General features: G+C 44.0%; 2 protein-coding genes and 1 long non-coding RNA gene across 3 annotated transcripts; 1 reads left to right on the top strand and 2 right to left on the bottom strand.

Moving 5' to 3' along the window:
* Positions 1-821: 821 nt before the first annotated feature.
* On the top strand, positions 822-4,947 carry LOC110509688 (uncharacterized). Its single transcript, XM_021590723.3, has 3 exons — positions 822-990; positions 3,220-3,357; positions 3,681-4,947. The coding sequence occupies exons 1-3, from the start codon at positions 988-990 to the stop codon at positions 3,912-3,914; spliced, it is 375 nt and encodes a 124-aa protein (XP_021446398.3). The 5' UTR covers positions 822-987; the 3' UTR covers positions 3,915-4,947.
* A 5,061-nt stretch (positions 4,948-10,008) lies between these two features.
* LOC110509689 (ankyrin repeat domain-containing protein 34B) lies at positions 10,009-12,965 on the bottom strand. Its single transcript, XM_021590724.3, has one exon. The coding sequence runs from the start codon at positions 12,963-12,965 to the stop codon at positions 11,241-11,243; it is 1,725 nt and encodes a 574-aa protein (XP_021446399.3). The 3' UTR covers positions 10,009-11,240.
* Positions 12,966-19,612: 6,647 nt separating this feature from the next.
* Positions 19,613-22,112, bottom strand: LOC149970432 (uncharacterized). Its single transcript, XR_016493357.1, has 2 exons — positions 21,726-22,112; positions 19,613-20,084 (listed from the first exon to the last, which is right to left on the bottom strand). It is a non-coding gene; the product is annotated as an uncharacterized LOC149970432 (long non-coding RNA).
* Positions 22,113-26,584: the final 4,472 nt, after the last annotated feature.

Below are 26,584 nucleotides of genomic sequence, written 5' to 3'. Positions count from 1 at the left end.
TTTCAATGGAAGGAAAGAGAGAAGTGGAGTGGGCAAAGGGACCGTTGAACAATGTCAGCATGGGCGAGGGAGCTGAACAGTTGGGGAAAGCTGAACTTTATTCAAATCCGTGATGTGACGTGACCAATTGAAGCTCACCATAGTGTCCAACCCCAACTGGATTGTCTGACAATGACTGTTGATACGTAGCAGTACCTAGCTTGTTTGTTAGCTTGTTTTAGCACCCACATGATGACGAGGCTAGCGTGGGTAGGCCCGTGCCGCTTGTAGTGTAAACACTCTGTGAATCCCCTTTCTGTGTGATGTATACAAGCGTCTTATTTGATGGCATAATTCTCATTGAATTATACAAGTATTTTTAGCCTACCTTATTGAGATCCTTCCATTTCACAATTGCCCCCTGCGTCTTTGATTACTGCAATAGTAAATCAAATAAAAGTATATTTGTCATGTACACAGTTTAGCAGATGTTATAGTGGATGGAGCGAAATGCTTATGTTACTAGCTCCCGACAATGCAGTAAAATGTCAAACAAGTACACAAATAATTCAATTCAAAAAATAATTTCAACATATAGAAAACCATTTTTCATCAATAAACCTTGCCATTCAGACTATAAAGTGTAGGCTATATGCGATAGCATTTGACAGTAATATAATTGAATAACTTCATACAATAGAAAATAATAGAATGGATAAACTTCATTTTCCCCAGAGGTTCTTTCAAGCTGCAATAGAACACTACCAATGAAAGGTCAACCAGGGAGGGGTGTTTCCCTCCTCTTCCTTTAGTGACAAGGCATGCCACATATAAAAGATGTTGTCAAAATAATGTGCGGAACAGTTCACCATCACGAACGAGGCTGGGTGAGTAAGTCACGAAGGCCTGCATGATCCCTCCCGACTAGAATGCGATTTCTACTGGACTTTGCACTGACTTAAAGAGAGGTTTTTCATTCTCGGGATAACAATAAAATCCTGTAGAAACATGGTAAGCTATTAACATTACAACATTAATCAAAAAAGCAAAAGTGACAATGTTTTATGTGGCCTTCCAATTTATTGTAATTTTGAGTTTAACTTCAGGTGCGTGGGCTACTTAAACTTTCTCTTTGCCTTTGTTGACAGAATAATAAATAATAATGTTCTGTGAAATTACATTTGAGATCAAAGAGGATGCATAGAGCCTAGTTTATATTTTGTGATAATATAGAACGTTTAGATAACACCATTTACATGTGATAAATGCATGTTTTAGGCTAAATGCTACTTTGACCATTCATCTGAGGGTGCATCTCAATAGTCTAAAGTGGGTTCCTCTCCTCACCCGTCCCTTCGCCTGTAGCCTAGTGAGTTCAAAGAACTCATCGGACAGGTAACATGAAATTCCACATGCTATCTTTGGCTTTATCCTACATTTTAGTTTTCAGATATTATGCAGATGATGGAGAGGAGACGGACAGCGTAAGCCACTTTAGCTTATTAACACACACCCCAGCATATATCCTAGGCTACCTGGAAGTTGTTGATGACACATTACCACACCACAAATGCAATCATAAGATTTACTTACTGTTAATTAAACACAGACAACATATTGACGATAATATTAACTTGAGTTCAGAACTAACACAGTTCAATCAAATGTAGAATTGATTTTACAAATACATAGATACAATATATTTGAAAGGGGTATTTTTTTTATTCTAATATTTAGTTAACTAAAAACATAAATAAATACCATACCACGCATTATTTTGCTGTAGTAAAATACATTTATAAAAATGACAGCTGAAGGGCCTCCCGAGTGACTCGTCGGTCTAAGGCATTGCGTCGCAGTTCTTGAGGCGTCACTACAGACCCAGGTTCGTTCCCAGGCTGTGTCACAACCGGCCGTGACCGTGAGTCCCATAGGGCGGTGCACAATTAACCCAGCATCGTCTGGGTTAGGGGAGGGTTTGGCCAGGGGGGGCTTTACTTGGCTCATCATGCTCTAGCGACTCCTTGTGGCCTGCCGGGCCCTTGCAGTTGTCAGTTGAATGGAGTTTCCTCTGACACATTGGTGCGGCTGGCTTCCGGGTTAAGCTGGCGGGTGTTAAGGAGCGCGGCTTGGCAGGTCATGTTTCGGAGGACGCATGACTCGACCTTCGCCTCTCTGAGCCCGTTAGGGAGTTTCATCGGGGAGAAAAAGGTCAAACAAATAAAATTGTTTGAAAGAAATTATGACAGCTGACACACATGCACACTTTCACAGTCATCATATGCTAATACTACTCTGTTCTTAATTATTATTATCTATCCTGATGCCTAGTCACTTTACCCTGCCTTCATGTACATATCTACCTCAAATACATTGTACCCCTGCACATTGATCTGGTACTGGTATATAGCTTAATTCTTGTGTATTTTATTCCTTGTGCTACTGTTTTTGTTATTATTTGTTTTAAACTGCATCGTTGGAAAGGGCTCGTATTGTATTCGGCGCATGTGATAAATACAAATGTGATTTCTTTGGTTTACAGTTCTTCCTTTTTTTAGAGTGCAAAATTCCAACCTTGACCACTGTAATCTTTTTTTGTCAGAAACAAAAAAGTAGGGTGAATTTGCCCTTATAGATGCTGATCTGAGGTCAGTTTCTTGCATTTCACTCACTAATGGTAAAGGTTAGGATCGAGGAAGGGGAAGCTGATCTTAGATCTGTACCTAGGAGAAATTTGAACCTGGTGCAAAACTCACATTCAATCACTTCTGGCTGTCAAATAGGTTCTCTTAAATCACAAGGCACATTAGCTATTATATTCCAAGTGTTTACAGGTTTAGTGAGATGTTCAACGTTTCTGAGGATGATATCAATGTCTTGATTCAATTATGAGATTGTCCTGAAAAAAAGGGTGACAGTTACAAGCAGGAGGCATCATTATGTTTACAATAAACATGCTGTGGTGGTGCGGTAAATGCACTATCCAGTTCATATGTGCTTCAACCCAGTTCACATGACTTTTCAACACAAAATACACAGGATTGTTATGATGTTAAAAACATCGCAAGCGCTTGTGTCATACAGTTCTGTTAAATCGCAATGTTTTCAATATCATAACAATCCTGTGTATTTTGTGTTGAAAACTCATATGAACTGGGTTGAACATGGATACCACATATTGCACCACAAAATAGTTTTAAAAAATACAGTTTTATTTATTTCATGCTCCATCTCTCTCAGCCTGAGAATAACAACCAGCAGCGCCAGGTTCAGGAGGAGGCAGAGGAGGTGAAGGTCATCATGATGGACAACATGGAGAAGACTGAGGAACGCAAGGAGAAAGTGCAGGACCTTGACGAAAGGGCTGGGGAACTGAAGGTGAGACTGGGATTGCAAATTTGTTTTAGGCATACGCTTCCAATTCAGATAAATGTTTTAGGGTGAACTTTTTCACACAAAAGCTGTTCAGACCTCACTCTGGCCTGCCTGCCGCTAACCTGAGGTCCTTTTTTGCTGTTCAAGATAGACAGTGGTGTTACATTACATTGTAATGTACATTACATTGTACATTACATTATATTACATACATTCCATTGTAAATTACATTACACATTACATTACATTATATTACATACATTACATTGTGATAACAGTGTATTTTGACTTTGGTACTTGATTGGGTGGTTTGTTTGTTTGTTTAGAGCAAGTCCTTCCACAAGACCGCAATGAAGGTGCAGAAGCAGATGAAATGTGACAACGTCAAGGCCTCCTGGAAGCTCATTGCTGTTGTTGGAGCCATGGCCGCGATTATCATTATAGTTGCCATCATTATGTGGGTCAACAAAAAATCGAGCCCTGAAATCACACATGAAAGAGTCATTACCCCAATGCACGAAAATGGCATTACACCAACAACCAATGGGCCTGGGATGTAGGCTAAACCAGGACCAATATGGCTGAAGAGGAAACAAATAGGGGACACTAATCGAAAGATACTACTATCGGTCAAAAGTCCCCCCCCAATAAAATTCTGGAGTTGATGCTTTACTTGTCCTCATACACCTATAGGATACTCCTACTTATGCATCAGGGAAGCGATAATGTGTTAGGTGCTCAAATAATCCCATTATTCAGAATACTTTTATTATTTATTATGTATTACTGGACTTATTGGGATACATTCTATTTATTTTTCTTTATTCAACAAGGCAAGTCAGTTAAAAACAAATTCTTATTTTCAATGACGGCCAAGGAACAGTGGGTTAACTGCCTTGTTCAGGGGCAGAACGACCAATTTTTACCTTGTCAGCTCGGGGATTTGATCTTGCAGCCTTTCGGTTACTAGTCCAACTCGCTAACCGCTAGGCTACCTGCCACCCCATAATTAAGGTTAACCTGAATAACCTCACATATTCAATGGTACAATTCATTTACCAAACAGTTATGTCCAGACATAAATGTGTTTTAAGATATTGGCTCTTATTTTTACTGGAGGTGCACATCATTTTCTCTCGGTCATTCTTGAAGATTCCTTATCGGCTAGTTGATAGATGTCGCGTGTTGACAAAACAAACAAGAATTGCCATATATTAACATGCAACACAATTCTCTTAAAAAGAGACTAAAGTCCTCATAATAATGCATTTTTAAAAATGTTACATTTGATTCATAGTCACATTAAATAATTGACAACAGCAATAATACATTTTTTTTTGCTGTAAGCTATGGAGTTGTCACCCTTTTATGTCACTTTTAAAACAGTCGGCAGGAACTCCCCAATAGACAGCTGTCTTGTTCTTTGAACAGATTCATGGAGTATAATAAAACACTTATTGATTTCATCTTGCATTTTAATCAAGTAAATTACAGTTGATCAGAAAATGTACATGAACCCTGATTGCTCAAGATTTCAGTGGAAATATGTTATTTTGACATTTTTACAAAATAATTAAAAATGAAAAGCTGAAATGTCTTGAGTCAATAAGTATTCAACACCTTAATTATTTCTATTTATTATAGATTCCCATTAGTTGCTGCCAAGGCAGCAGCTACTCTTCCTGGGGTCTGGCAAAATGAACGCAGTTAAACAATTTTAAAAACATTACAATGCATTCATAACAGAATTCATAACACACTAAGTGTGTGCCGTCAGACCCATACTCCACCAACACATATCTACAACACAAAATGCATGTGTACGTGTGCGTATAGTGTGTATGTTATCATATGTGTATGCATGTGTCTGTGCCTATGTTTGTGTTGCTTCACAGTCCCCACTGTTCCATAAGATGTATTTTTTTATCTGTTTTTTAAAATCTGATTCTACTGCTTGCATCAGTTACCTGATGTGGAATAGCTATATGTAGTCATGGCTCTATGTAGTACTGTAGTCTGTTCTGGACATGGGGACTGTGCATAGACCTCTGGTGGCATGTCTTGTGGGGTATCTATGGGTGTCTGAGCTGTGTGCAAGTTGTTTATACAGACGGCTCGGTGCTTTCAACATGTCAATACCTCTCACAAATACAAGTAGTGATGAAGTCAATCTCTCCTCTACTTTAATGCTCTCTGTGTACATCCAAGGGCCAGCCATGCTGCCCTGTTCTGAGCCAATTGCAATTTGGCAAAGTCCCTCTTTGTCCCTCACAAAGTGCCTCTTTGTGGCACCTGACCACACAATTGAACAGTGGTCCAGGTGCGACAAAACTAAAGCCTCTAGGACCTGCCTTATTGATAGTGCTGTTAAGATGGTAGATCAGCGCTTTATTCACTACAGACTTTTCCCATCTTAGCTACTGTTGTATCAATATGACAATTTTCAATCCAGGGTTACTCCAAGCAGTTTTTAGTCTCCTCAACTTGCTCAATTTCCACAATATTTATTACAAGATTCAGTTGAGGTTTAGAGTTTAGTGAAGGATTTGTCCCAAATACAATGCTTTGAGTTCTTGAAATATTTAGGACTAACTTATTCCTTGCCACCCATTCTGAAACTAACTGCAGCTCTTTGTTAAGTGTTGCAGTCATTTCAGTTGCTGTGGTAACTGACGTGTATAGTGTTGAGCCATCCGCATACATAGACACACTGGTTTGAAGAGGGCACGCCAAAACCTATTCCCCTCAGGAGACTGAAAAGATTTGGCATGGGTCCTCAAATCCTCGAAAGGTTCTACAGCTGCACCATCGAGAGCAGTTCAGACCGCTCTAATGATGTGCTTACTTGTTGTCCCACAATTTTTGGCTGTTTATTTTCAGTGTTTCTGTCCACTGCTCTTTCTCAGTATTTTTCTCATTGACATTCACTAGCTAAACTACACATTGTCCTTCACTCTGTTTCACTTCAGTTGACATACAGCAAGTAGCTGATACGCACTAGCTCAGCACCGGGATTAAAAACTCTAGTTTAGTTTCATGGAAAGTCAAAAAGCAGTAAACTAGCCGTAAACCTACTGCCATCTTTGACCTGCTGCCATGTTTTGAGAGAAAAGTTGCGCTGTTCAGTGCAGCTGCATGGATGTGCTCTCAGCCGTACCTCAGTGCTCTCAGCCAGTAGGGCAAATAGCCTTCACATCATATCTGAGCTACCTGCAAGGTCCTAAAACCAGCCTGATAATCCACTAAACTGCATAAATTAATAATTTTTAGTAGCCTATTTTAGTGTTGGTGTTGAGCTAGGGTATGGTGACTGCATTTAGAGAGTTGGGCCAATGAACTAACATGACAATTCAACATTCTATGGCAGCCATGTTAGCTCTCCATTAACATTACATGGGGAATATTAAAACAAATGATATAAAACTGAATATGATATACAATTATACAAAAATGATATAAAACTGATATAAAATGATATAAAACTGAATGATCATTATGTTGCATTTACATGACACTACAACATTATATGGCAGTCTTGAGGTATTGCTCGCCTGAGGTAGAGTACCTTATGATAAGCTGTAGACCACACTATCTACCAAGAGAGTTCTCATCTATATTATTCCCAACCATCTATTTACCACCACAGACCAATGCTGGCACTAAGACCGCACTCAACCAACTCTATAAGGCCATAAGCAAACAAGAAAATGCTCATCCAGAAGCGGCACTCCTAGTGGCCGGGGACTTTAATGCAGGCAAACTTAAATCAGTTTTACCTCATTTTTACCAGCAAGCCACATGTGCAAACAGAGGGAAAAAACTTGAGACCACCTTTACTCCACACACAGAGATGCACATAAAGTTCTCCCCCACCCTCCATTGGGCAAATCTGACCATAATTCTATCTTCCTGATTCCTACTTAAAAGCAAAAACTAAAGCAGGAAGTACCAGTGACTCACTCAATATGGAAGTGGTCAGATGAACCGGATGCTACGCTACAGGACTGTTATGCTAGCACAGACTATGTTCCGGGATTCATCCAATGGCATTGAGGAGTATACCACCTCAGTCATCGGCTTCATCAATGAGTGCATCGACGATGTCATCCCCACAGTGACCGTACATATCCCAACCAGAAGGCATGGATTACAGGCAACATCCGCATCGAGCTAAAGTTTAGAGCTGCTGCTTTCAAGGAGCAGCACACTAATCTGGACTCTTATAAGAAATCTTATAAGAATTCTATGACCTCAGACGAAACAATAAACAAGCAAAGCGTCAATACAGGATTAAGATTGAATCCTACTACACCGGCTCTGACGCTCGTCAGATGTGGCATGGCTTGAAAACTATTACGGACTACAAAGGGAAATCCAGACACGAGCTGCCCAGTGACGCGAGCCTACTGCTTCAAGGCAAGCAACACTGAAGCATGCACAAGAGCACCAGCTGTTCTGGATGACTGTGTGATAACGCTTTCGTTAGCCGATGTGAGTAAGACCTTTAAACAGGTCAACATTCACAAAGCCGCGGGGCCAGACGAATTACCAGAACGTGTACTCAAAGCATGCGCTGACCAACTGGCAAGTGTCTTCACTGACATGTTCAGCCTCTCCCTGACCAAGTATGTATTACCTACAGGTTTCAAGCAGACCACCATAGTCCAAGAAAGCCAAGGGAACCTGCCTAAATGATTACCGCCCCGTAAGCACTCACGTCTGTAGCCATGAAGTGCTTTGAAAGGCTAGTCATGGCTCACATCAACAGCATCCTCTCGGATACCCTAGACCCACTTCAATTCACATACCGCCCCAACAGATCCACAAATGACGCAATCTCAATCACACTCCACACTGCCCTTTCCCACCTGGACAAAGGGAACACTGGTCTCTCTTGGAAAAGAGAAAAAACCTGTATAAATAAAGGTAAAATAAAATTACAAATAAAAAATGTGAGCATGCTGTTCATTGACTACAGCTCAGCGTTCAACACCATAGTGACCACGAAGCTCATTACTAAGCTCAGGACCCTGGGACTAAACACCTCCCTCTCAACACAGGGGCCCCCTCAGGGGTGTGTACTTAGTCCACTCCTGTACTCCCTGTTCACCCACGACTGCGTGGCCCAACACGACTCCAACACCATCATTAGGTTTGCTGACGACGCAACAGTGGTAGGCCTGATCGCCGACAACAATGAGACAGCCTATTGGGAGAAGGGCAGAGAACTGGCAGTGTGGTGCCAGGACAACAACCTCAAACAGGCCCCCATTAACATCGACGGGGCTGTAGTGAAGCAGGTCAAGTTTCAAGTTCCTTGGTGTCCACATCACCAACAAACTATCATGGTACAAACACACCAACACAGTTGTGAAGAGGGCACGACAAAACATTTTCCCCTCAGGAGACTGAAAAGATTTGGCATGGGTCTCCAGATCCTCAAAAAGTTCTACAGCTGCACCATTGAGAGCAACCTGACCGGCGGTGTCAGAGGAAAGCCTATAAAATTGTCAGAGACTCCAGTCACCCAAGTCATAGACTGTTTTCTCTGCTACCGCACAGCAAGCGGTACCGGAGTGCCAAGTCTAGGACCAAAAGGCTCCTTAACAGCTTCTACCCCAAAGCCATAAGACTGCTGAACCTTTAATCAAATGGCCACTGGACTATTACATTGCTCCTTCTCCTCAATTTGTTTTGTACACTGTTGCTACTCAATGTTTATGCATAGTCACTTCACCCCTACTTTAATTACCGCAACTAACCTGTCTTTCCGCACACTGACTCGGTACCAGTACCCCCTGTATATAGCCTCATTATTGTTATTTTATTGTGTTGCTTTTTAGAATGTTTTACTCTAGTTTATTTGGTAAATATTTTCTAAACTCTTCTTGAACTACACTGTTGGTTCAGGGCTTGTAAGTAAGCATTTCACGGTAAGATCTACGCTTGTTGTATTTGGTGCATGTGACAAATAAAGTTTGATTTAATTTGGCAGCATTGTTAGCTATTCATTAACATTGCAGTTAGAATTAGAACATTTTTCTAATTCTAAAAGTTGGCTTAACTCTTAAGTATATGGCTCTGGAACACGGTAGCTACTTTGGTGGGCAAAAAGCGCTTTCTCAATAAAATTTGAGGTTATACTTTACACTACAGTGCCCCTCAAGCAGTGGAGGCTGGTGGGAGGAGCTATAGGAGGACAGGCTCGTTGTAATGGCTGGAAGTGAATCATTGGAAGGGAGTCAAAAGTGGTTTCCATATGTTTGAGCCATTTGATACCGTTCCATTCATTCCATTCCAGTGAGCCTATCATACTGTAGCAGCTCCCACCAGCCTCCACTGCCCTCAAGTATTGTAATTTCTGATTGTTACGCTGTACTTACCATGTACTTTAGATTAGAATCAGGGCTACCTCAGCGGGTTCGGTAACAAGGTTTGGTAACAACCGGTTTTGTGACGTGACTTCCACTTCCACTTCAGGACGTTATCAAGGCGACACTCAACCTTAACTCCTCCTCCACATTTACTGGATTGGTTGAACAGTGCAGAAGAGAACCTCCCGACAGTTCTTTTTTCTCTCACCAGGACCAGAAATAAATAAACGGGGCTCAGGCGTTCCGTGATTGGTCATAATATTTCACCATCTATCATTACATCATTTGTTTTTAAAACGGTCTTTAATTCATCATTTGCAACATACATTACATGTAAACACAATGGTACTTATAGAACCACGGTGACAGTCCACTGGAATCTACGCACAAGGCTGGACATTGCTACAGTCTCTCCCTGGCAGGTTGGTTTAGCACAGGATTCCTCAAATCAGTCCTGGGACCCACTACAAACAGGTCCTCATATTAAATCAGCTACTCCCATTAACAAGACTCAGTAGAATGGTGACAAGGTAGGTATTTGAAATGTTCTCACTCTTTAGGATGTGTCATGTGTCATGCGTCAAGTTTTATTTTTTAATATACAGTGCATTCATAAAGTATTCAGACCCCTTGACTTTTTCCACATTTTGTTATGTTATAGTCTTATTCTGAAATTGATATAATTGTCCCCCCCCCGTCATCAATCTACATACAATACCCCATAATAACAAAGCAAAAAATCTGAAATATCTCACTTAAGTAAGTATTTAGACCCTTTACTCAGTACTTTGCTGAAGCACCTTTGACAGCCTCAAGTCTTCTTGGGTATGACACTACAAGCTTAGCACACCTGTATTTGGGGAGTTTCTCCCATTCTCTGCAGATCCTATCAAGCTCTGTCAGGTAGGATGGGGAGCTCCTGCGTTGTCTTGGCTGTGTGCTTAGGGTCATTGTCCTGTTGGAAGGTGAACCTTCGCCACAGTCTGAGTGCTCTGGAGCAGGTTCTCTCTCTGTACTTCACTCCGTTTATCTTTCCCTTGATCCTAACTAGTCTCCCAGTCCCTGCCGCTGAAAAACATCCCCACAGCATGATGCTGCCACCACCATGCTTCACCGTAGGAATGGTATTGGCAAGGTGATGAATGGTGCCTGGTGCTCTGTCAGAGTGACCATCGGGTTCTTGGTGACATCCACTGTCAACAAAATAAAGTATTTCTGTTTTTTATTTTTAATAAATGTGCAAACATTTCTGAAAACCTGTTTTTGCTTTGTCAGTGTGGGGTATTGTGTGTAGATTGATGGGAGACAAATGTAATTTAATAATTTTAGAATAAGGCTGTACGTAACAAAATAAAAGGATCTGAATATTTTCCGAATGCACTGTAGGTGTTTTTCAACGCCTTTAAGTTAGCAGATATAGGCTCCACTCATGTGTCCCCAGGATCAATATCGAGAAACTGGTTTATCAGACACTGGATCTCAGTGGCCAAACATCCCATCAAAGTCTCCCAGCTACTTGATCTGCTCTGTCTGTATGGAGTGTCTCCTCAGCAGCATCCTCCTGGTCCTCAGGTCTCTGGGGAGGCCGGAGGGAGCTGAGGGGAGGAGGGGCCTCAGGCCTGCTACCTCCCGGCAGACAGCTCTACTGCTGGGACTGCTGCCCAGGACACAGGGGCTGGGGTTGGCGACTCCAACGATGTGAGGGATGGGGGTGTGGTGGTGAGAGTTCAGGGGCGGCAGGCACCCTGGGCGGGTCTGGGAGATGTGGCCCAGGAGGAGGGCCCCTGAGCCCTGACGCTCCAGCCCAGAGAGGGCTCTCTTGGTCAGGTTTGGGGCCACCAGTGATTCCCTGGAGGTCAGAAGGGTGGAGGAGCGGGAAGTGGCCTGTCTCCTGCTATCCAGCGGGGTTCGGCCCTCCTCGGGGAAGCCCCCGGTAGGCACAGCCAGCTGGGGGTCAGAGTTGTAGTGGTCGGCACCCAGGTGGCGTCTCTGTATGATGCCGCGCAGGCTGGACATAGGAAGGGGGAGGGGGCAGCCGCGGAGTCTGGTACCAGTGGAGAAAGTTGGGAAAGGGGGACCTTGGCCTGTGCCGATGCTGTATGAGTGGAGGTTTGGGTTGGAGGCAGAGTGTGGCGAAGAGAGGCCGGCAAAGGACAACTTACGCACCAACAGCCCCTCTTCCTCCTCCCTCTGATCCCTTTCCCCTACCTCTTCCTCATTCAACCTCCCCTCAGACTTGCTAAAGCTAATAACATTAGAAGTGTTGTTATCCAGGTCAGTACTGCAGTTGTACCAGATAGGGGCGCTGTTGTCGTAGTTGTTCCAGCCCAACTTGCTGGTCATGAGGGAGAGTTCCTCCCCTGGGCTGATGTCTGGGAGGTCATCTGAGGACAAGGGAGCAGCGTCAGGTTGCATGGCCAGTAGAGAGGCAGGAATCCTCAGCCAGGGCTCTGAGTTCAGCCTCTGGAGGGGCTGCATCAGCCTTTCCACCCTGCTCTGCTCCAGAACGGGAGCATGTGACTGGGGGTCAGGCTGGGAGCTGACTGTCTCACACCCAGAACACTGGTCTTCCTTAAAGTTAAAGACTTGGTGAGGAGGATGAGAGGAGGAGGAGGTGCACTGAGGGGAGGTGAGGAGCTGGATCTCAGAGGGTGAGGCGCAAGGAGGAGCAGCCGTCATTTGCAGCCCTCCCCCCTGGTCGAGGGGGGTGAGAGGGGGCACATTGAGGTACTGTTTGGTCCTGGACGTCCCACAGGGGAGTGTGTTGGTGGTAATGATGATCACTTCCTTCCCTCGGGCCTTGCAGGTGTCCAGCAGCACCTTCAGAGCCTCCTTGTCGCCGGCCATGACCGAGTGGACCAGCGCTGAGCTCCCAGAATGGTCCTCCAGGCCCGGGTCCGCTCCACTGGCCAGGAGCAGGGACACCACCCCGGCCCCAGCCTTCTCCAGGCAGGCATGCATCAGGGCTGAGCGGCCCGCCTTGTCCTGGATGTTGGGGTCGGCTCCGCTCTCCAGCAGGTACTGGACCATGCGGGTGCGGCTGGCGCTCTGCCGGTCGGCGTGCCGCGTCTTACAGGCCACCATCAGGGCCGTCTGGCCACGCCCGTCGCTCTCATTGATGTAGGCTCCACCCTCCAAAAGGAGACGTGTAAGGCGCAGGCGGCAGAGGAACACGGCCTGGAGGAGGGGGTTTCCCGGCTCGGGAGGGTCCCCTGTCACACCTTCCTCCCCCTCCATGATCTCTCGCTCTCTGGCTTGGGGAGTCAACCTGCACAGGTAGGTCTGGATCTCAGACACTCAGACAGAGCAGTGGTCTGTGGAGATGAGAGAGAAGGAATGGTCTGTTTGGTTTCATTAGAGTTTACCTACCCTATCCTATCACCTACCCTATCACCTACCCTTGGTTCTGGGTGCAACAGCCATGATTCAACTGATTTAGGTCTTTCGGTTGATTGGTCATTAAGTGAGGTGGGAGAAAAGGGAAGAAGACAGGCATCAGATCATGTAAACATCAACAGCGCTGGAAAACATACTTACCAAACAAAAAAGTAGACAGTGTTATGAGTGCAACATGTCCCCCACTGGGCAAAAATTGGCTGAATCAACATTGTTTCCACGTCATTTCAACAAAATAATGAAACGTGATGACGTTGAATCAACGTTGAAAACCGATTGGATTTGTCAAAAGTCATCGTCTTTTTTTTTGACCCAACTTTTAACTTAAATACAATGACATTTTTTGTTGATCTCAAATTGAATTCACATTAGTTGACAACTCAACCAAAACGAATGAAAACTAGACAAAATTACATCTGTGCCCATTGGTTATGTATCCAAATCATTCAAGTCTTTAACCACAATCCAAAACCTCCCAATGTATTAGCTGCTCATGTCAAAACAGTTTACTGTTTAAAACCCCAGATGGACAAGATGTGGAGGCCTTGGGCTAATTGTCTTCCAACCTGGACAGAAAGGATCCTTTGAAGCGACAGCTTCTTTTCATGGGGAGCCTATTCAGCTCTGCGCCCGTCCTCTCCAGCCTCAGCCAGAGGCAGCTGGTTTCTATAGGCCATTGTGCTACTCGTCCTTGCCTTTTCTGAGGGTCTGAAGGATGGCAGTGAGACATGTTTTTAGAGGGAGAAAACTGTGCATTGTGGGAGAACCTTCATTTAAACTGAAAATAAATAAGTAGATGATTCTGTTTGTTTTTTTTTAAGGAAAAAACTACCAATTAAGTTTGGCAAGAATGAGAGGTTGATGAGGGGATAGATATGGATAATTTAGTTATTGTTTTATGATATTGACATTCCAAAATATGTGGGTGTCTGTGTCTCTTGTCATTACTTCTCTCTCGCTCTCTCTGGCCATGAGTCTGTGCAGGCCATAGAGTAGTGGTAATCACTATTTCCTATGCAGAATCGATGACAAGCAGCATGGAGGAGACTCAGGCACAGTGTCGTGTGTGGGCGTCAGGAGAGGAGAGGAGGGGAAGGCACCTTCGTCTCATTTCTGGGCACACAGAGATGTGATTCACACAGTGTACAAAACATTAGGAACACCTGCTCGTTCCGTTTCCGTATAGATGAAGGGGAGGAGACAGGGAGGAGACAGACTTGAGACATGGATTGTTTATGTGTGCCATTCAGAGGGTGAATGGGCAAGACAAAATATTTAAATGCCTTTGAACGGGGTATGGTAGGTGCCAGGCGCAAGGTCTGAGTGTGTGAAGACCTGCAACACTACTGGGGTTTTCAAGCTTAACAGTTTCACATGTGTATCAAGAATGGTCCATCACCCAAAGGACATCCAGCCAATTTGACAACTGTGGGAAGCATTGGAGTCAACGTGGGCCAGCATCCCTGTGGAACGCTTTCTGCACCTTGTAGTCCGTGTACCAACCAATTTAGGCTGTTCTGAGGGCAAAAAGGGGTGCCCTCACCCCTTTTAGGATGCTGTTCCTCATGTTTTTGACACTCTGTGTACAGTGGCTGCGGAAAGTATTCAAACTTGACCCCTTGACCCCTTGACCCCTTGACTTTTTCCACATTTTGTTTTGTTACAGCCTTATTCTAAAATTGAGGAAATATTTTTTTCCTCAACAATCTATACACAATACCCCATAATGACAGAGCGAAAAAACAGGTTTAGGAATTGGTACCCTTCCCCAGAAATACAGAAACAGAAATACCTTATTTACGGACATTTTCAGACCCTTTGCTATTGGGTATCGAAATTGAGCTCCAGTGCATCCTGATTCCATTGATCATCCTGGAGATGTTTCTATAACTTGGAGTCCACCTGTGGTAAATTTAATTGATTGGAAAGGCACACACCTGTCTATATAAGGTCCCACAATTGACAGTGCATATCAGAGCAAAAACCAAGCCATGGGGTCGAATTGTCCATAGAGCTCCGAGACAGGATAGTGTCGAGGCACAGATCTGGGGAAGGGTACCAAAAAATGTCTGCAGCATTGAAGGTCAAGAAGAATTTTGGAACCACCAAGACTTTTCCTAGAGCTGGCCGCCCGGCCAAACTGAGTAATCAGGGGGAGAAGGGCCTTGGTCAGGGAGGTGACCAAGAACCCAACAGAGCTCTAGAGTTCCTCTGTGGTGATGGGAGATCCTTCCAGAAGGACAACCATCTCTGCAGCACTCTACCAATCAGGCCTTTATGGTAGTGGCCAGACGGAAGCCACACCTCAGTAAAAGGCACATGACAGCCCGCTTGGAGTTTGCCAAAAGGCAACTAAATAACTCTTAGATCATGAGAAACAAGATTCTCTGGTCTGATGAAACAAAGATTGAACTCTTTGGCCAGAATGCCAAGCATCATGTCTGCAGGAAAACTGGCACCATCCCTAAGGTGAAGCATGGTGGTGGCAGCATCATTCTGTGGGGATGTTTTTCAGCGGCAGGAACTGGGAGACTAGTCAGGATCAAGGGAAAGATGAACGGAGTAAAGTACAGAAAGATCCTTGATGAAAACCTGCTCCAGACTGGGACAAAGGTTCACCTTCCAACAGGACAACGACCCTAAGCACACAGCCAAGACAACACAGGAGTGGTTTTGGGAAAATTCTCTGAATGTCCTTGAGTGGCCCAGCCAGAGCCCGGACTTGAACCTGATTGAACATCTCTGGGAGACTCCCCAAATACAGGTGTTCCAAACTTGTAGCGTCATACACTTTAAATCAAACTTTGTCACTTTGTATTATATAGGTCCTGGGTGGTAGGAAGCTTGGCCCCAGTGATGTACTGGGCAGTATGCACTACCCTCAGTTGCCATACCAGGCGGTGATGCAACCGGTCAGGATGCTCTTGATGGTGCAGCTGTAGAACTTTTTAAAGATCTGGGGACCCATGCCAAATCTTTTCAGTCTCCTGAGGGGGAAAAGGTTGTGTCGTGTCCTCTTCACAACTGTCTTGTTGTGTTTGGACCATGATAGTTCATTGGTGATGTGGACACCAAGGAACTTGAAACTCTCAACCCATTCCACTACAGATCCCCGTCGATGTTAATGGGGGCCTGTTCGGCCCGCCTTTTCCTGTAGTCCACGATCAGCTCCTTTGTCTTGCTCACGTTGAGGGAGAGGTTGTTGTTCTGGCACCACACTGACAGTTCTCTGACCTCCTCCCTATAGGTCTCATTGTTGTCGGCGATCAGGCCTTGATGCCGTAATCGCTGCCAAAGGGCTTCAACAAAGAACTGAGTGAAGAGTCTGAATAGTTATGTAAATGTGATATTACATTTTTTAGATTTTTATAAATTAGCAACAATTTATAAAAAGTTGTTTCTGATTTGTCATTTAGGGTATTGTGTGCAGATTGATGAGGGGAAAAAATAATTTAATCAGTTTTAGAACAAGGCTGTAAAGTAACAAAATGTGGAAAAAGTCAAGGGGTCTGAATACTTCCCGAAGGCCCTGTATGCAAAGCTATCCAGCAGAACTGATGTCCCCATGGCCTAGAGCAACATTCAACCAAAACAAAACATATCTAACTTCCCCTGTCTTATTATGTAATGCTTCCTCCTGAAAACAGTGAATTCATTTATGTCATTATATTCTTGAACATTAAACAGGGAAAACACAAAAAAAGTCAAATGATCATTTTACAAAGATGTAAAAGGCTATTGTCACTATTTTCCAAAGGCAAGTTGAAGTCATTGCCGAAATATATGCAGTTAAGTATTGACATAATGAAGTTCTATTTCTCCTCTGAGAAGGGTGATGGCTGCTGATGACTTTCATCTGTTGTTCTTGATATTAGCAAATAGTGTGTGTGGGTGTTCAAATCAGACACAGCGTTGTTTTACCGCATTGTTCGGCGCACTATGTTCTTACTGGAGTTGAATAGCAATATGTTTCAATAGAACATGCTGTTCAGCACACTGTATGTGTTTTTATAACACATGTTGCGATTAGCAGTGCTCCGGTTTCCATGGAGATATGCAGCTACCTGACTGTTCTAGGGACTCCTTGGCCTGCAGGGTTGGGGTCAGTGTTTGCAAGCCTGTGAGTGTCTTCCGCTCATCCGTGTGTATGTGTTTGTGTGTGACTACCTGCCCTGTCAGCAGAGTAATGTCACGCTCCACCCCTCCGTAGGGGATTCAGTGGGAAGATCCACTCCAGAGTGAAGAGGCCAGCTCTAATGTTAGAAGAACGCACCAAACAGTTTGTGTGTGTGTGTGTGTGTGTGTGTGTGTGTGTGTGTGTGTGTGTGTGTGTGTGTGTGTGTGTGTGTGTGTGTGTGTGTGTGTGTGTGTGGTAAAGAGGGCCCTAGAGCCCACTCATGCTGTTCTCCCTAACTAAACTCAAAAGGCATAGCATTCAGAGCCACTGAGAGAATCGCTCACTAGCCTGGTTGCTAGTCTTTTCTGCTATAGCCTACTGCTTTGTAGTTGTCATGATTGGCGCAACACAACAATTAAATTGGCAACAACATGCAGATCAGCACCCAGGCTAGGGTTTCACTACATTCTCCACCAGTGGATGGTGGTCACTACCATACAGCGGTAGTTGTTTTACACGTTATGCAGTTGCCGTTTACAGCTGTAAACATATACATGTAATTGTACTGTGGTTATCCAAGGACAAAACGAGATGTACAACACAAGGGCAACTCAATGGGAAGCTTTGCTGGATATTTTCATCTCAAGTCGTCATCGAGATTCTAATTGTTGTGTGTGACTCAAAAACAATTGCCTGAATTATTCGGAACAGTAACGTTGTGCTCCTGACATGTTATTGTTACTTACCAGTCCACCGGCAGCAGGCAGCAGGCAGCAGCGCTCCTTGACACTTCGTGCACACTGTAGAAATCTTGCAGGAACTATCCAGTTTGTGAGAGGAGGACAGTGCTGTGTGTATGACTGTGTACCTGGAAATGCGTGAGAAGATAGTTAGGAGGATGTGTGTGTGTGCCTCTTTCTTTCTTTGTGTGAGTGTGTGTAAGTGATTGAGTGAGTGATTGAGTGAGTGTGTGTGTGAGAGAGAGAGTAACAGCTGTGACGTTAGTCAGGTCTGGGAATCAATCAATCGCTTGCCTGCGAGCTGCTCAGGAGAACAGAGAGAAGGGGAGAGAGAGGGTGAAAGAGAGAGAGATTGATGTGATGAGGTAAGGGAGGAGATGAGAAATAGCGGAAGAATGGAAAAAAAGAGGGGGGGGGGGTAATAATTGTGGCATCTACGTACCAGCTGTAGATAAACGATGATCAATTCAGACTCATATAAAATGTATTCTGTCCACGCTCTATTGCACTACCAACATTACAGCGTTATCCCGGCTTGTCCTTTGGAGGTCTGCATTAAACAGCTGCACTCACCAGGAGAGAGACCTACAGAGGGGCACTTCACTTCTGCCCTGTAAGTCCATCTCATTAAACGTGTCTGTTATGGATTGATGTCAGTGGAGGCTGCTGAGGGGAGGGCGGCTCATAGTAGTGGACGGAGCGGCGCAGATGGAATGGCATCAAACACCTGGAAACCATGTGTTCGGTGTACTGTATCTGATACCATTTCACCGATGCCGCTCCAGCCATTACCACGAACCCGTCCACCCCAATTAAGATGCCACCAACATCCTGTGATTGACATACTGTCACCGTATACCATGTTTTTTTTGATTGAAAGCAGAACGGCCAAACTACTCTTTCTATTTACAGCCCTATAATTAAGCAGGGCCAGTGGAGTGGTGAAATGGCAGTAGAGCGGGGAAATATACAGGCTAAAAGGCATTTGTTTGTGCATTTCATCAATGTTTCCATGACAACAGTCTGCAAGGAGATTGTGTTCGCAGGTTGTGTTCACTGATATTTGACTTTTACCAGACACACTCGAGATCGTAGTGTGTGTGTTTGCTCATGCATGTGTAGGTTACCTTTGATAATAGATCCTCAAGGTTTCTTGGACACGTGTGGGTAGGTCATCGTGAATAATTAGGGGTTTTCAAGGAGATCTCATGACAATATCAAGCAAGGCTTCACTGGCATAGTGCTATATGGATGAACAGACAGACAGGCAGGCAGTGCTCTGTGCTGTGCATGACTAAGATCAGTCCTTTGTTGGCCCCATGGCTATGATGCAGAGGAAACTGTTGCTCCGTGGCTATGATGCAGAGGAAACTGTACCTCCACCGCTGAAAGACCCTGACAGGCACAACACCTTCTTTTCACTAACTCTGAAAAGACAGCCAGCCAGCCACATAAAGCCACATGTAAATTACACATGAATGAGTAATCTGTATTATTAACAATAGCGAGTCCGAATGAAAATCACCCACCTGGCTGCCTCAGCAGATAAAGTGGAATTAGAATATTTTGGGGCTTTGGTTGATAAAATCTGATTTAATCACAGCAGTATTAGAACAATAATCAAACCACACAAATTCGGCCAAATAGAGAGATTTAATTAGAGGCCAAATATATGCTACACTAAAAAGTAATAATTCTGGGGTTGGGGTAGATTTCATGACACACACGCACAGGAGTTTGCGGTACATAGCTGTGTACATCACAGGAGGCTGCAGAGGGGAGGACAGCTCTTAATAATGGCTGAAATGAAGTGAATGGGATAGTATCAACCACATGGAAACCCTGTGTTTGATGAGTTGGATGATCATTCCATGTATTCCATTACGATGAGCCCGTTCTCCCCAATTAAGGTGCCACCAACCTCCTGGTGTGTGTGTGTGTGTGTGTGTGTGTGTGTGTGTGTGTATGTATATATATCATTGACACACCCACTTCTTAACTGGGCTCTCCCTGTAGGAGATGCTTGAGTAGGTCTGGTCTTTGGAGGACCTGGCATTGGAGGACTGGTTATAGTACCCTCCGGTAAGAAGCCTCACACTTCTTCTGGATATGACAGAGAGAAAGAGAAAGATAGATTGATTTGAATAACCTAAACCGACCTTAGGTCAGTGTTTGTCAGGGGAAACGTCATCTTCCTTAGCACACAAAACTGTACAATAGAGTGCCACCTGGTGGCAATATTGGGTCCTACAGCAAATGTTTCCCAATTTATCTTCTGATTCATTGATTGTTCATTGTGAAAACGTTTCTTGCGTCTTGCGAGTTTAAATAAGCACATAAGTACAAAATGATGTGTTGTAAAATAAACAAATACTGATTAAAACTGGGCATTTTGGGTCACAGCCTTGAATATTATGGGGCTATTTTACTTCTACTAGTCCTGGGGCCCTTGTTAAGGTTAACTGCATTTTAAAAACTGTGTGGTTCGAGTCCTGAATGCTGATTAGCTGACAGCCGTATACCATGGGTATGACAAAACATTTTTACTGCTCTAATTACGTTGGTAACTAGTTTATAATAGCAATAAGGCACCTTGGGGGTTAGTGGTAACTGGCCAATATACCACAGCTAAGGGCTGTTCTTATGTACAACACAACGCGGTGTGCCTGGATACAGCCCGTGGCCATATACCACATCCCCCCCCGGGCCTTATTGCTTAAATTAACTTTACCCAGTACCAGGATATTTTTGCCAAAAACCAGGTTGCCTCTGCCAGGAAGCTGAAACTGAGCCACAAGTGGATTTTCCAGCAGGACAATAACCCATAGCACACATTAAATACACAAAGAAGGGGCTAATTGGCCACAAAATCTAATTTTGCAATGGCCACCTCAGTTTCCGGACTTGAAACCCATTGAAAACCAGTGGTTTGATTTGAAGAGGGCAGTCCATAAGTGCAGACGAAGGATATCAAGGACCTGGAAGGATTCTGTATGGAGGAATGTTCTGAGATCCCTCCCTCTGCATTCTCCAACACATAAGACATTTTAGAAAAATAAAAAATTATCCTTGTGAAGTTTTTAAAACAGAGGTGTCAAAACATTTTGACAATACCCTTTGAGGCATTTTTTTAAATGAATTGTTAATTGTTAATTCCCACGGCTATGTATTTTGGACGGACGTGTGCAGGTAGCCTACAGGGGACTTTTGAAGGAACCTAATCTGATTTAAAGATTGTGACCGGTTGTGTTTATGCCATATATAAAAAGCTAATACTTTTTCAAAGTTAACTGACAAATATTTAGGCTATATTGAAATGTTAGATTCTAGGTGCGTGAGGAATAGCCACTCATTTTGGAGAGGAGGCAGAGCATGTGTTAGTTACTAAGCTTTCCTGAACAACTGGGCCTGCTGGGAGCATATGTGGCCACATTATATAGAATTACTTGGGAGAATGATGAGCCACAACAGACAGTGCATCTCAGTATCAGAAGTTAAAATACAGCCAGACTTGCCTGCCTTTCTAGACCGTATAAACTACCGAGGGTAGGTCTAGACCGTATAAACTACCGAGGGTAGGTCTAACTGTATAAACTACCGAGGGTAGGTCTAGACTCTATAAACTACCGAGGATAGGTCTAGACTGTATAAACTACCGAGGGTAGGTCTAGACCCACAACATAACATTTTCACTGAAGCCATGACTATTTTCACGAGTGTGTCAAGAGATATAGGATTAAAAACCTTGAGTGTCTCCTTTGATCCTAGGTCCTGGCACAGACTCATGACAACGGAGCTTTGTTACTGAGGAGTGGCTTCCGTCTGGTCACTCTACCATAAAGGCCTGATTGGTGGAGCGCTGCAGAGATGGTTGTCCTTCTGGAAGGTTCTCCCATCTTCACAGAGGAACTCTGGAGCTCTGTCAGAGTGATGTCATATATACACATATTCATATACATAGCTCATATATCAAGCACATATATTAAGCCGCCTGACTCAAGTCATTGCACGCACCCCTGTCCAAACAGGAAGCACCCTACCCCCAGCCATAAACTGCCAGTTTCAGTTCCCCTTATCTCACGACTCCTGGACACACACACACACTCCACCCCCCTCTACTGGTCGGGTGCCAAGAGCAGAGGACTCTGCTGTGCACCATTGGGGCTCCTGCTCTGGCTGGAGCAGGCCCGCCTCCAACTCTTCGGGACCAGTCAGAAGACCACCACGACAAGACTCCACCTACATTATTCCATGTATATAATCTGCTACAACCTTTGTCTAGGCCCCTTCTTCAGCTAACTCCTTCTGAGCTATATGAATCAGGTCCGTGCACGTTAAACTGCAGGACAAGATATCTTTTGACTCAATAAACTGCCTTTTTGTTACAACTGAAATCCACTCTGTCCAGCGTCCATGATTTGGTCTCACTCTCCTGTAATTCAATCATCAACAGTGACCATCGGGTTCTTGGTCATCTCCCCGAGGCCCTTCTCCCGCGATTGCTCAGTTTGGCTGGGCGGCCAAAGAGTCTTGTTGGTTCCAAACTTAAATTTAAGAATGATGGAGACCTCTGTGTTCTTGGGGACCTTAAATGCTGTAGAAATGTTTTGGTACACTTCCCCAGAGCTGTGCCTCGATACAATCCTGTCTCAAAGGTGTACGGACAATTCCTTCAACCTCATTGCTTGGTTTTTGCTCTGACATGCACTGTCAACTGTGGGACCTTATATAGAGAGGTGTGTGCCTTTCCAAATCATGTCCAATCATTTGAATTTACCACAGGTGGATTCCAATCAAGTTGTAGAAACATCTCAAGGATGATCAATGGAAACAGGATGCACCTGAGCTCAATTTTGAGTTTCATAGCAAAGGGTCTGAATAATTATGTAAATCAGGTATTTCTGTTTTCGCTTTGTCATTATGATGCATTTTGTGTAGATTGATGAGGGGAAAAATGATTTAATCCATTTTAGAATAAGGCTGTGTAATGTAACAAAATGTGGAAAAAGTGAAGAGGTCTGAACACTTTCCGAATGCACTGTATACATTGGTAAATGTGCAATTTCAATGGTCAGTCAGATTTGAACCTCTTTTTGAAAGAGTTTAAATTGGGATTTTTTTACAAAATGTTTCCCCCATGGTAAGTTGAATCAATGTCCATGCAAGAAGTGAAATAGATTCGACATTTACTGACTGTGTTGTCCCACACCCAAAGGTGCCATATCTCTATCACTTCTGCCCTCCTGTTTTCAACACCACGATTTAAAAGTAGCTAAATGTTTTAATAGTACATCTCTACAGGTCTGAAATGAGAAACAACCTGAGTTCAGCTAGCTAAAAGATATCATTGACTGTCACAATCCTGTGTCTAGGTCTGAGGCAGAGAATGGAGGAGAGGACAGGCCCAGGACACTTGCCAGTGGGAGGTCTGTTTGGGGGCACTCAGCTGTCATTGGCTCCTGAGTCAGACCTTTTAGAGAGCAGGAAGAAACCGCCCCTCATGAGGTGAGACTCATATGTCATACCATATTATGTGTAATTATGTGAATATGTCTGCTTTAGCAAACTGGGTGCACATTTTTGTTTTAGCCCAGCACTGACATACTTGATGAAACTAATCTCCAAGCCCCTGCAAGTGTCAGTAGATTAGTTGAATCAAGTGTTTAAGTCCTGGTCTAGAATAAAAAGGGGCACACCCCAGGGATGTAGAAACATTGCTTTAGCCCAGGGGTGTCAAACTCATTCCACAGAGGGCAGAAACACTGCTGTGCTTTTCTTTTTTCCTTTCAATTAAGACCCGAGGGAGTTAGTGACCTTGATTGATTGATTAATTAAGCGGAGCGGAAACACGCAGACACTCGGCCCTCCATGGAATGACTTTTACACCCGCTTTAGTCAATGACTTTCTCATTTGTTGTAATACCATAAATGTGTGAGTTGTTTTTACTAATAAGAAAACCACAATTTTTTGTATGTCCTTTTTTTGTGACCTGTTCGCAACCCTGCAGAAGCTTGGCCCGGTGTTGTGTCGACGAGCCTTGACGTTGCTCTATAAACAACACACTTTACACAACCATGCTGCAGGGGACGTGACCGGCTGTCCCCATGAGAGCTGCTTGTTCCTTTTGACTTCAGTAGACCTAGTGGAAACAATATTTTACTTAAATGTCATTCAAAGTGGATGTTTCATTGATCGTAAGGACAAAGCCAAGTCAACTTGTTTTGAGCTATTCTACTGAAGTTGTCTGTCTACATCGTTGTTTTTGTACCAAGCACTTGATGTATGGTTTGCCACTGTGCTTATGTGTGTAAATCATGTCCCCTTTTTCAGATCTAAAGCTGTGGAACAGCTTTCCCCAATGCCTTCCCCAATGCCTTCCCCAATGCCTTCCCCAATGCCTTCCCCAATGCCTTCCCCAATGCCGTTTCACACACAAAAGACATAGGGTGACTATTTTCTCCCGTTTCATCTTTAAAAGAAACTGCGTTCTTATTTCACTTGATTAGCCACACGGTGTTGTTGTGTCTGCAGAATAGATTTAGCTTGACATCCTCTGCTCTGTCTCTTCTCAGGTTACACCTGTGCACATGCTGTATCAGGGCTAAATGTTTCCCTGATAACTGGATCAGTTTTTAATCCAAGGTCTTCGGCAGAGATACGAAAGGTACGGTATAACAATGGAGTACTATACAGTCAATTAGGGATGTCAATCGGTTAGCCAACTAAAATACATTTGACCAGTCATGCTTATCGGTCAGTTTGGTTAGTTTGCATATTTTTGTGGAATCAAATTGCCACGTGTGTATTTTCGTTAGTTCGCTCATGTGTCTTATCACACACTCACACCAGACAGAGCCTTTCAGCAGAATAATATCGCCTGTCGGACAGCAATAAATGCGCAGCGGTAGTGCAGCAGTCTAAGGCACTGTATTGCGGTGCTAGAGGCGTCACTACAGACCCTGGTTAGTTCCCAGGCTGTGTCACAGCCGTCTGTGATCGGTAATCCCAGTGGCTGTGGGGTAGGCCGTCATTGTAAATAAGATATTGTTCTTAACTGACTTGCCTAGTTAAATAGTTAAATAAAGCATCATTTTTTTTAAAGTCTAAAACTGCTATTTTGGTGCCAAATGCACTCGTTATCACAACCACAAATGAGCGGTTGGACCAGTTTTATTTGAAGATATTCAATCGTCAAGTTTGTTCTTAATTAGTAACAATATTATTCTTTCATTGTAATTTGTCATGTGACATCTGTTTTTTCCAGCACGTATTTGCATCCTTCCTGTCCCGAGATACAACATCAAATCAAACTTTATTGTCACATGCGCCGAATACAAGTGTAGGCCTTACAGTGAAATGCTTACTTACAAGCCCTTAACCAACAGTGCAGTTCAAGAAGAGTTAAGAAAATATTTACCAAATTAAATATAGTAAAAAATTCAAAAAAAATAACATAATAACATAACATATAATAAACAGTGAGTAGCAGCAGTATACAAAACAAATGGGGGGGGGGGGGTCAATGTAATATTCCAGTGGCCATTTGATTAATTGTTTAGCAGTCTAATGGCTTGGGGGTAGAAGCTGTTAAGGAGCCTTTTGGTTCTAGACTTGGAGCTCCGGTACTGCTTGCCGTGCGGTAGCAGAAAGAACAGTCTATGACTTGGGTGACTGGAGTCTCTGACAATTTTATGGGCTTTCCTCTGACACCGCCTATTATATAGGTCCTGGATTGCAGGAAGCTTGGTCACAGTGATGTACTGGGCCGTACGCACTACCCTCTGTAGAACCTTACGGTTAGATGCCGAGCAGTTGCCATACCAGGCGGTGATGTAACTGATCAGGATGCTCTCAATGCTGCAGTTGTAGAACTTTTTGAGAATCTGGTGACCCATGCCAACTCTTTTCAGTCTCCTGAGGGGGATAAGATTTTGGCGTGCCCTCTTCGTGACTGTCTTGGTGTGTTTGGACCATGATAGATCGTTGGTGATGTGGACACCAAGGAACTTGAAACTCTCGACCCCCTCCACTACAGCCCCATTGATGTTAATGGGGGCCTGTTTGGCCCGCCTTTTCCTGTAGTCCACAATCAGCTCCTTTGTCTTGCTCACATTTGGGGAGAGGTTGTTGTCCTGGCACCACACTGCCAGTTCTCTGACCTCCTCCCTATAGGCTGCCTCATCGTTGTCAGGGATCAAGCCTACCACGGTTGTGTCGTCAGCAAACTTAATGATGGTGTTGGAGTCGTGTTTGGCCACGCAGTCGTGGGTGAACAGAGAGGGGACTAAGTGTTGGGGAACCAGTTGTAGTTGCCTACCCTTACCACCTGGGGGCGGCATGTCAGGAAGTCCAGGATCCAGTTGCAGAGGGAGGTGTTTAGTCCCAGGGTCCTTAGCTAAGTGATGAGCTTCGTGGGCACTATGGTGTTGAACGCTGAGCTGTAGTCAATGAACAGCATTCTCACGTAGGTGTTCCCTTTGTCCAGGTGGGAAAGGGCAGTGTGGAGTGTGATTGAGATTTGTTGAGGCGGTATGCGAATTGGAGTGGGTCTAGGGTATCCGGGACGATGCTGTTGATGTGAGCCATGACCAGCCTTTCAAAG

This window comes from Oncorhynchus mykiss, chromosome 29 (genome assembly GCF_057628025.1).
Source record: "Oncorhynchus mykiss isolate SJ-2025 chromosome 29, ASM5762802v1, whole genome shotgun sequence".
Lineage (NCBI taxonomy): Eukaryota > Metazoa > Chordata > Actinopteri > Salmoniformes > Salmonidae > Oncorhynchus > Oncorhynchus mykiss.
This window is presented reverse-complemented; position numbering and strand designations above follow the sequence as displayed.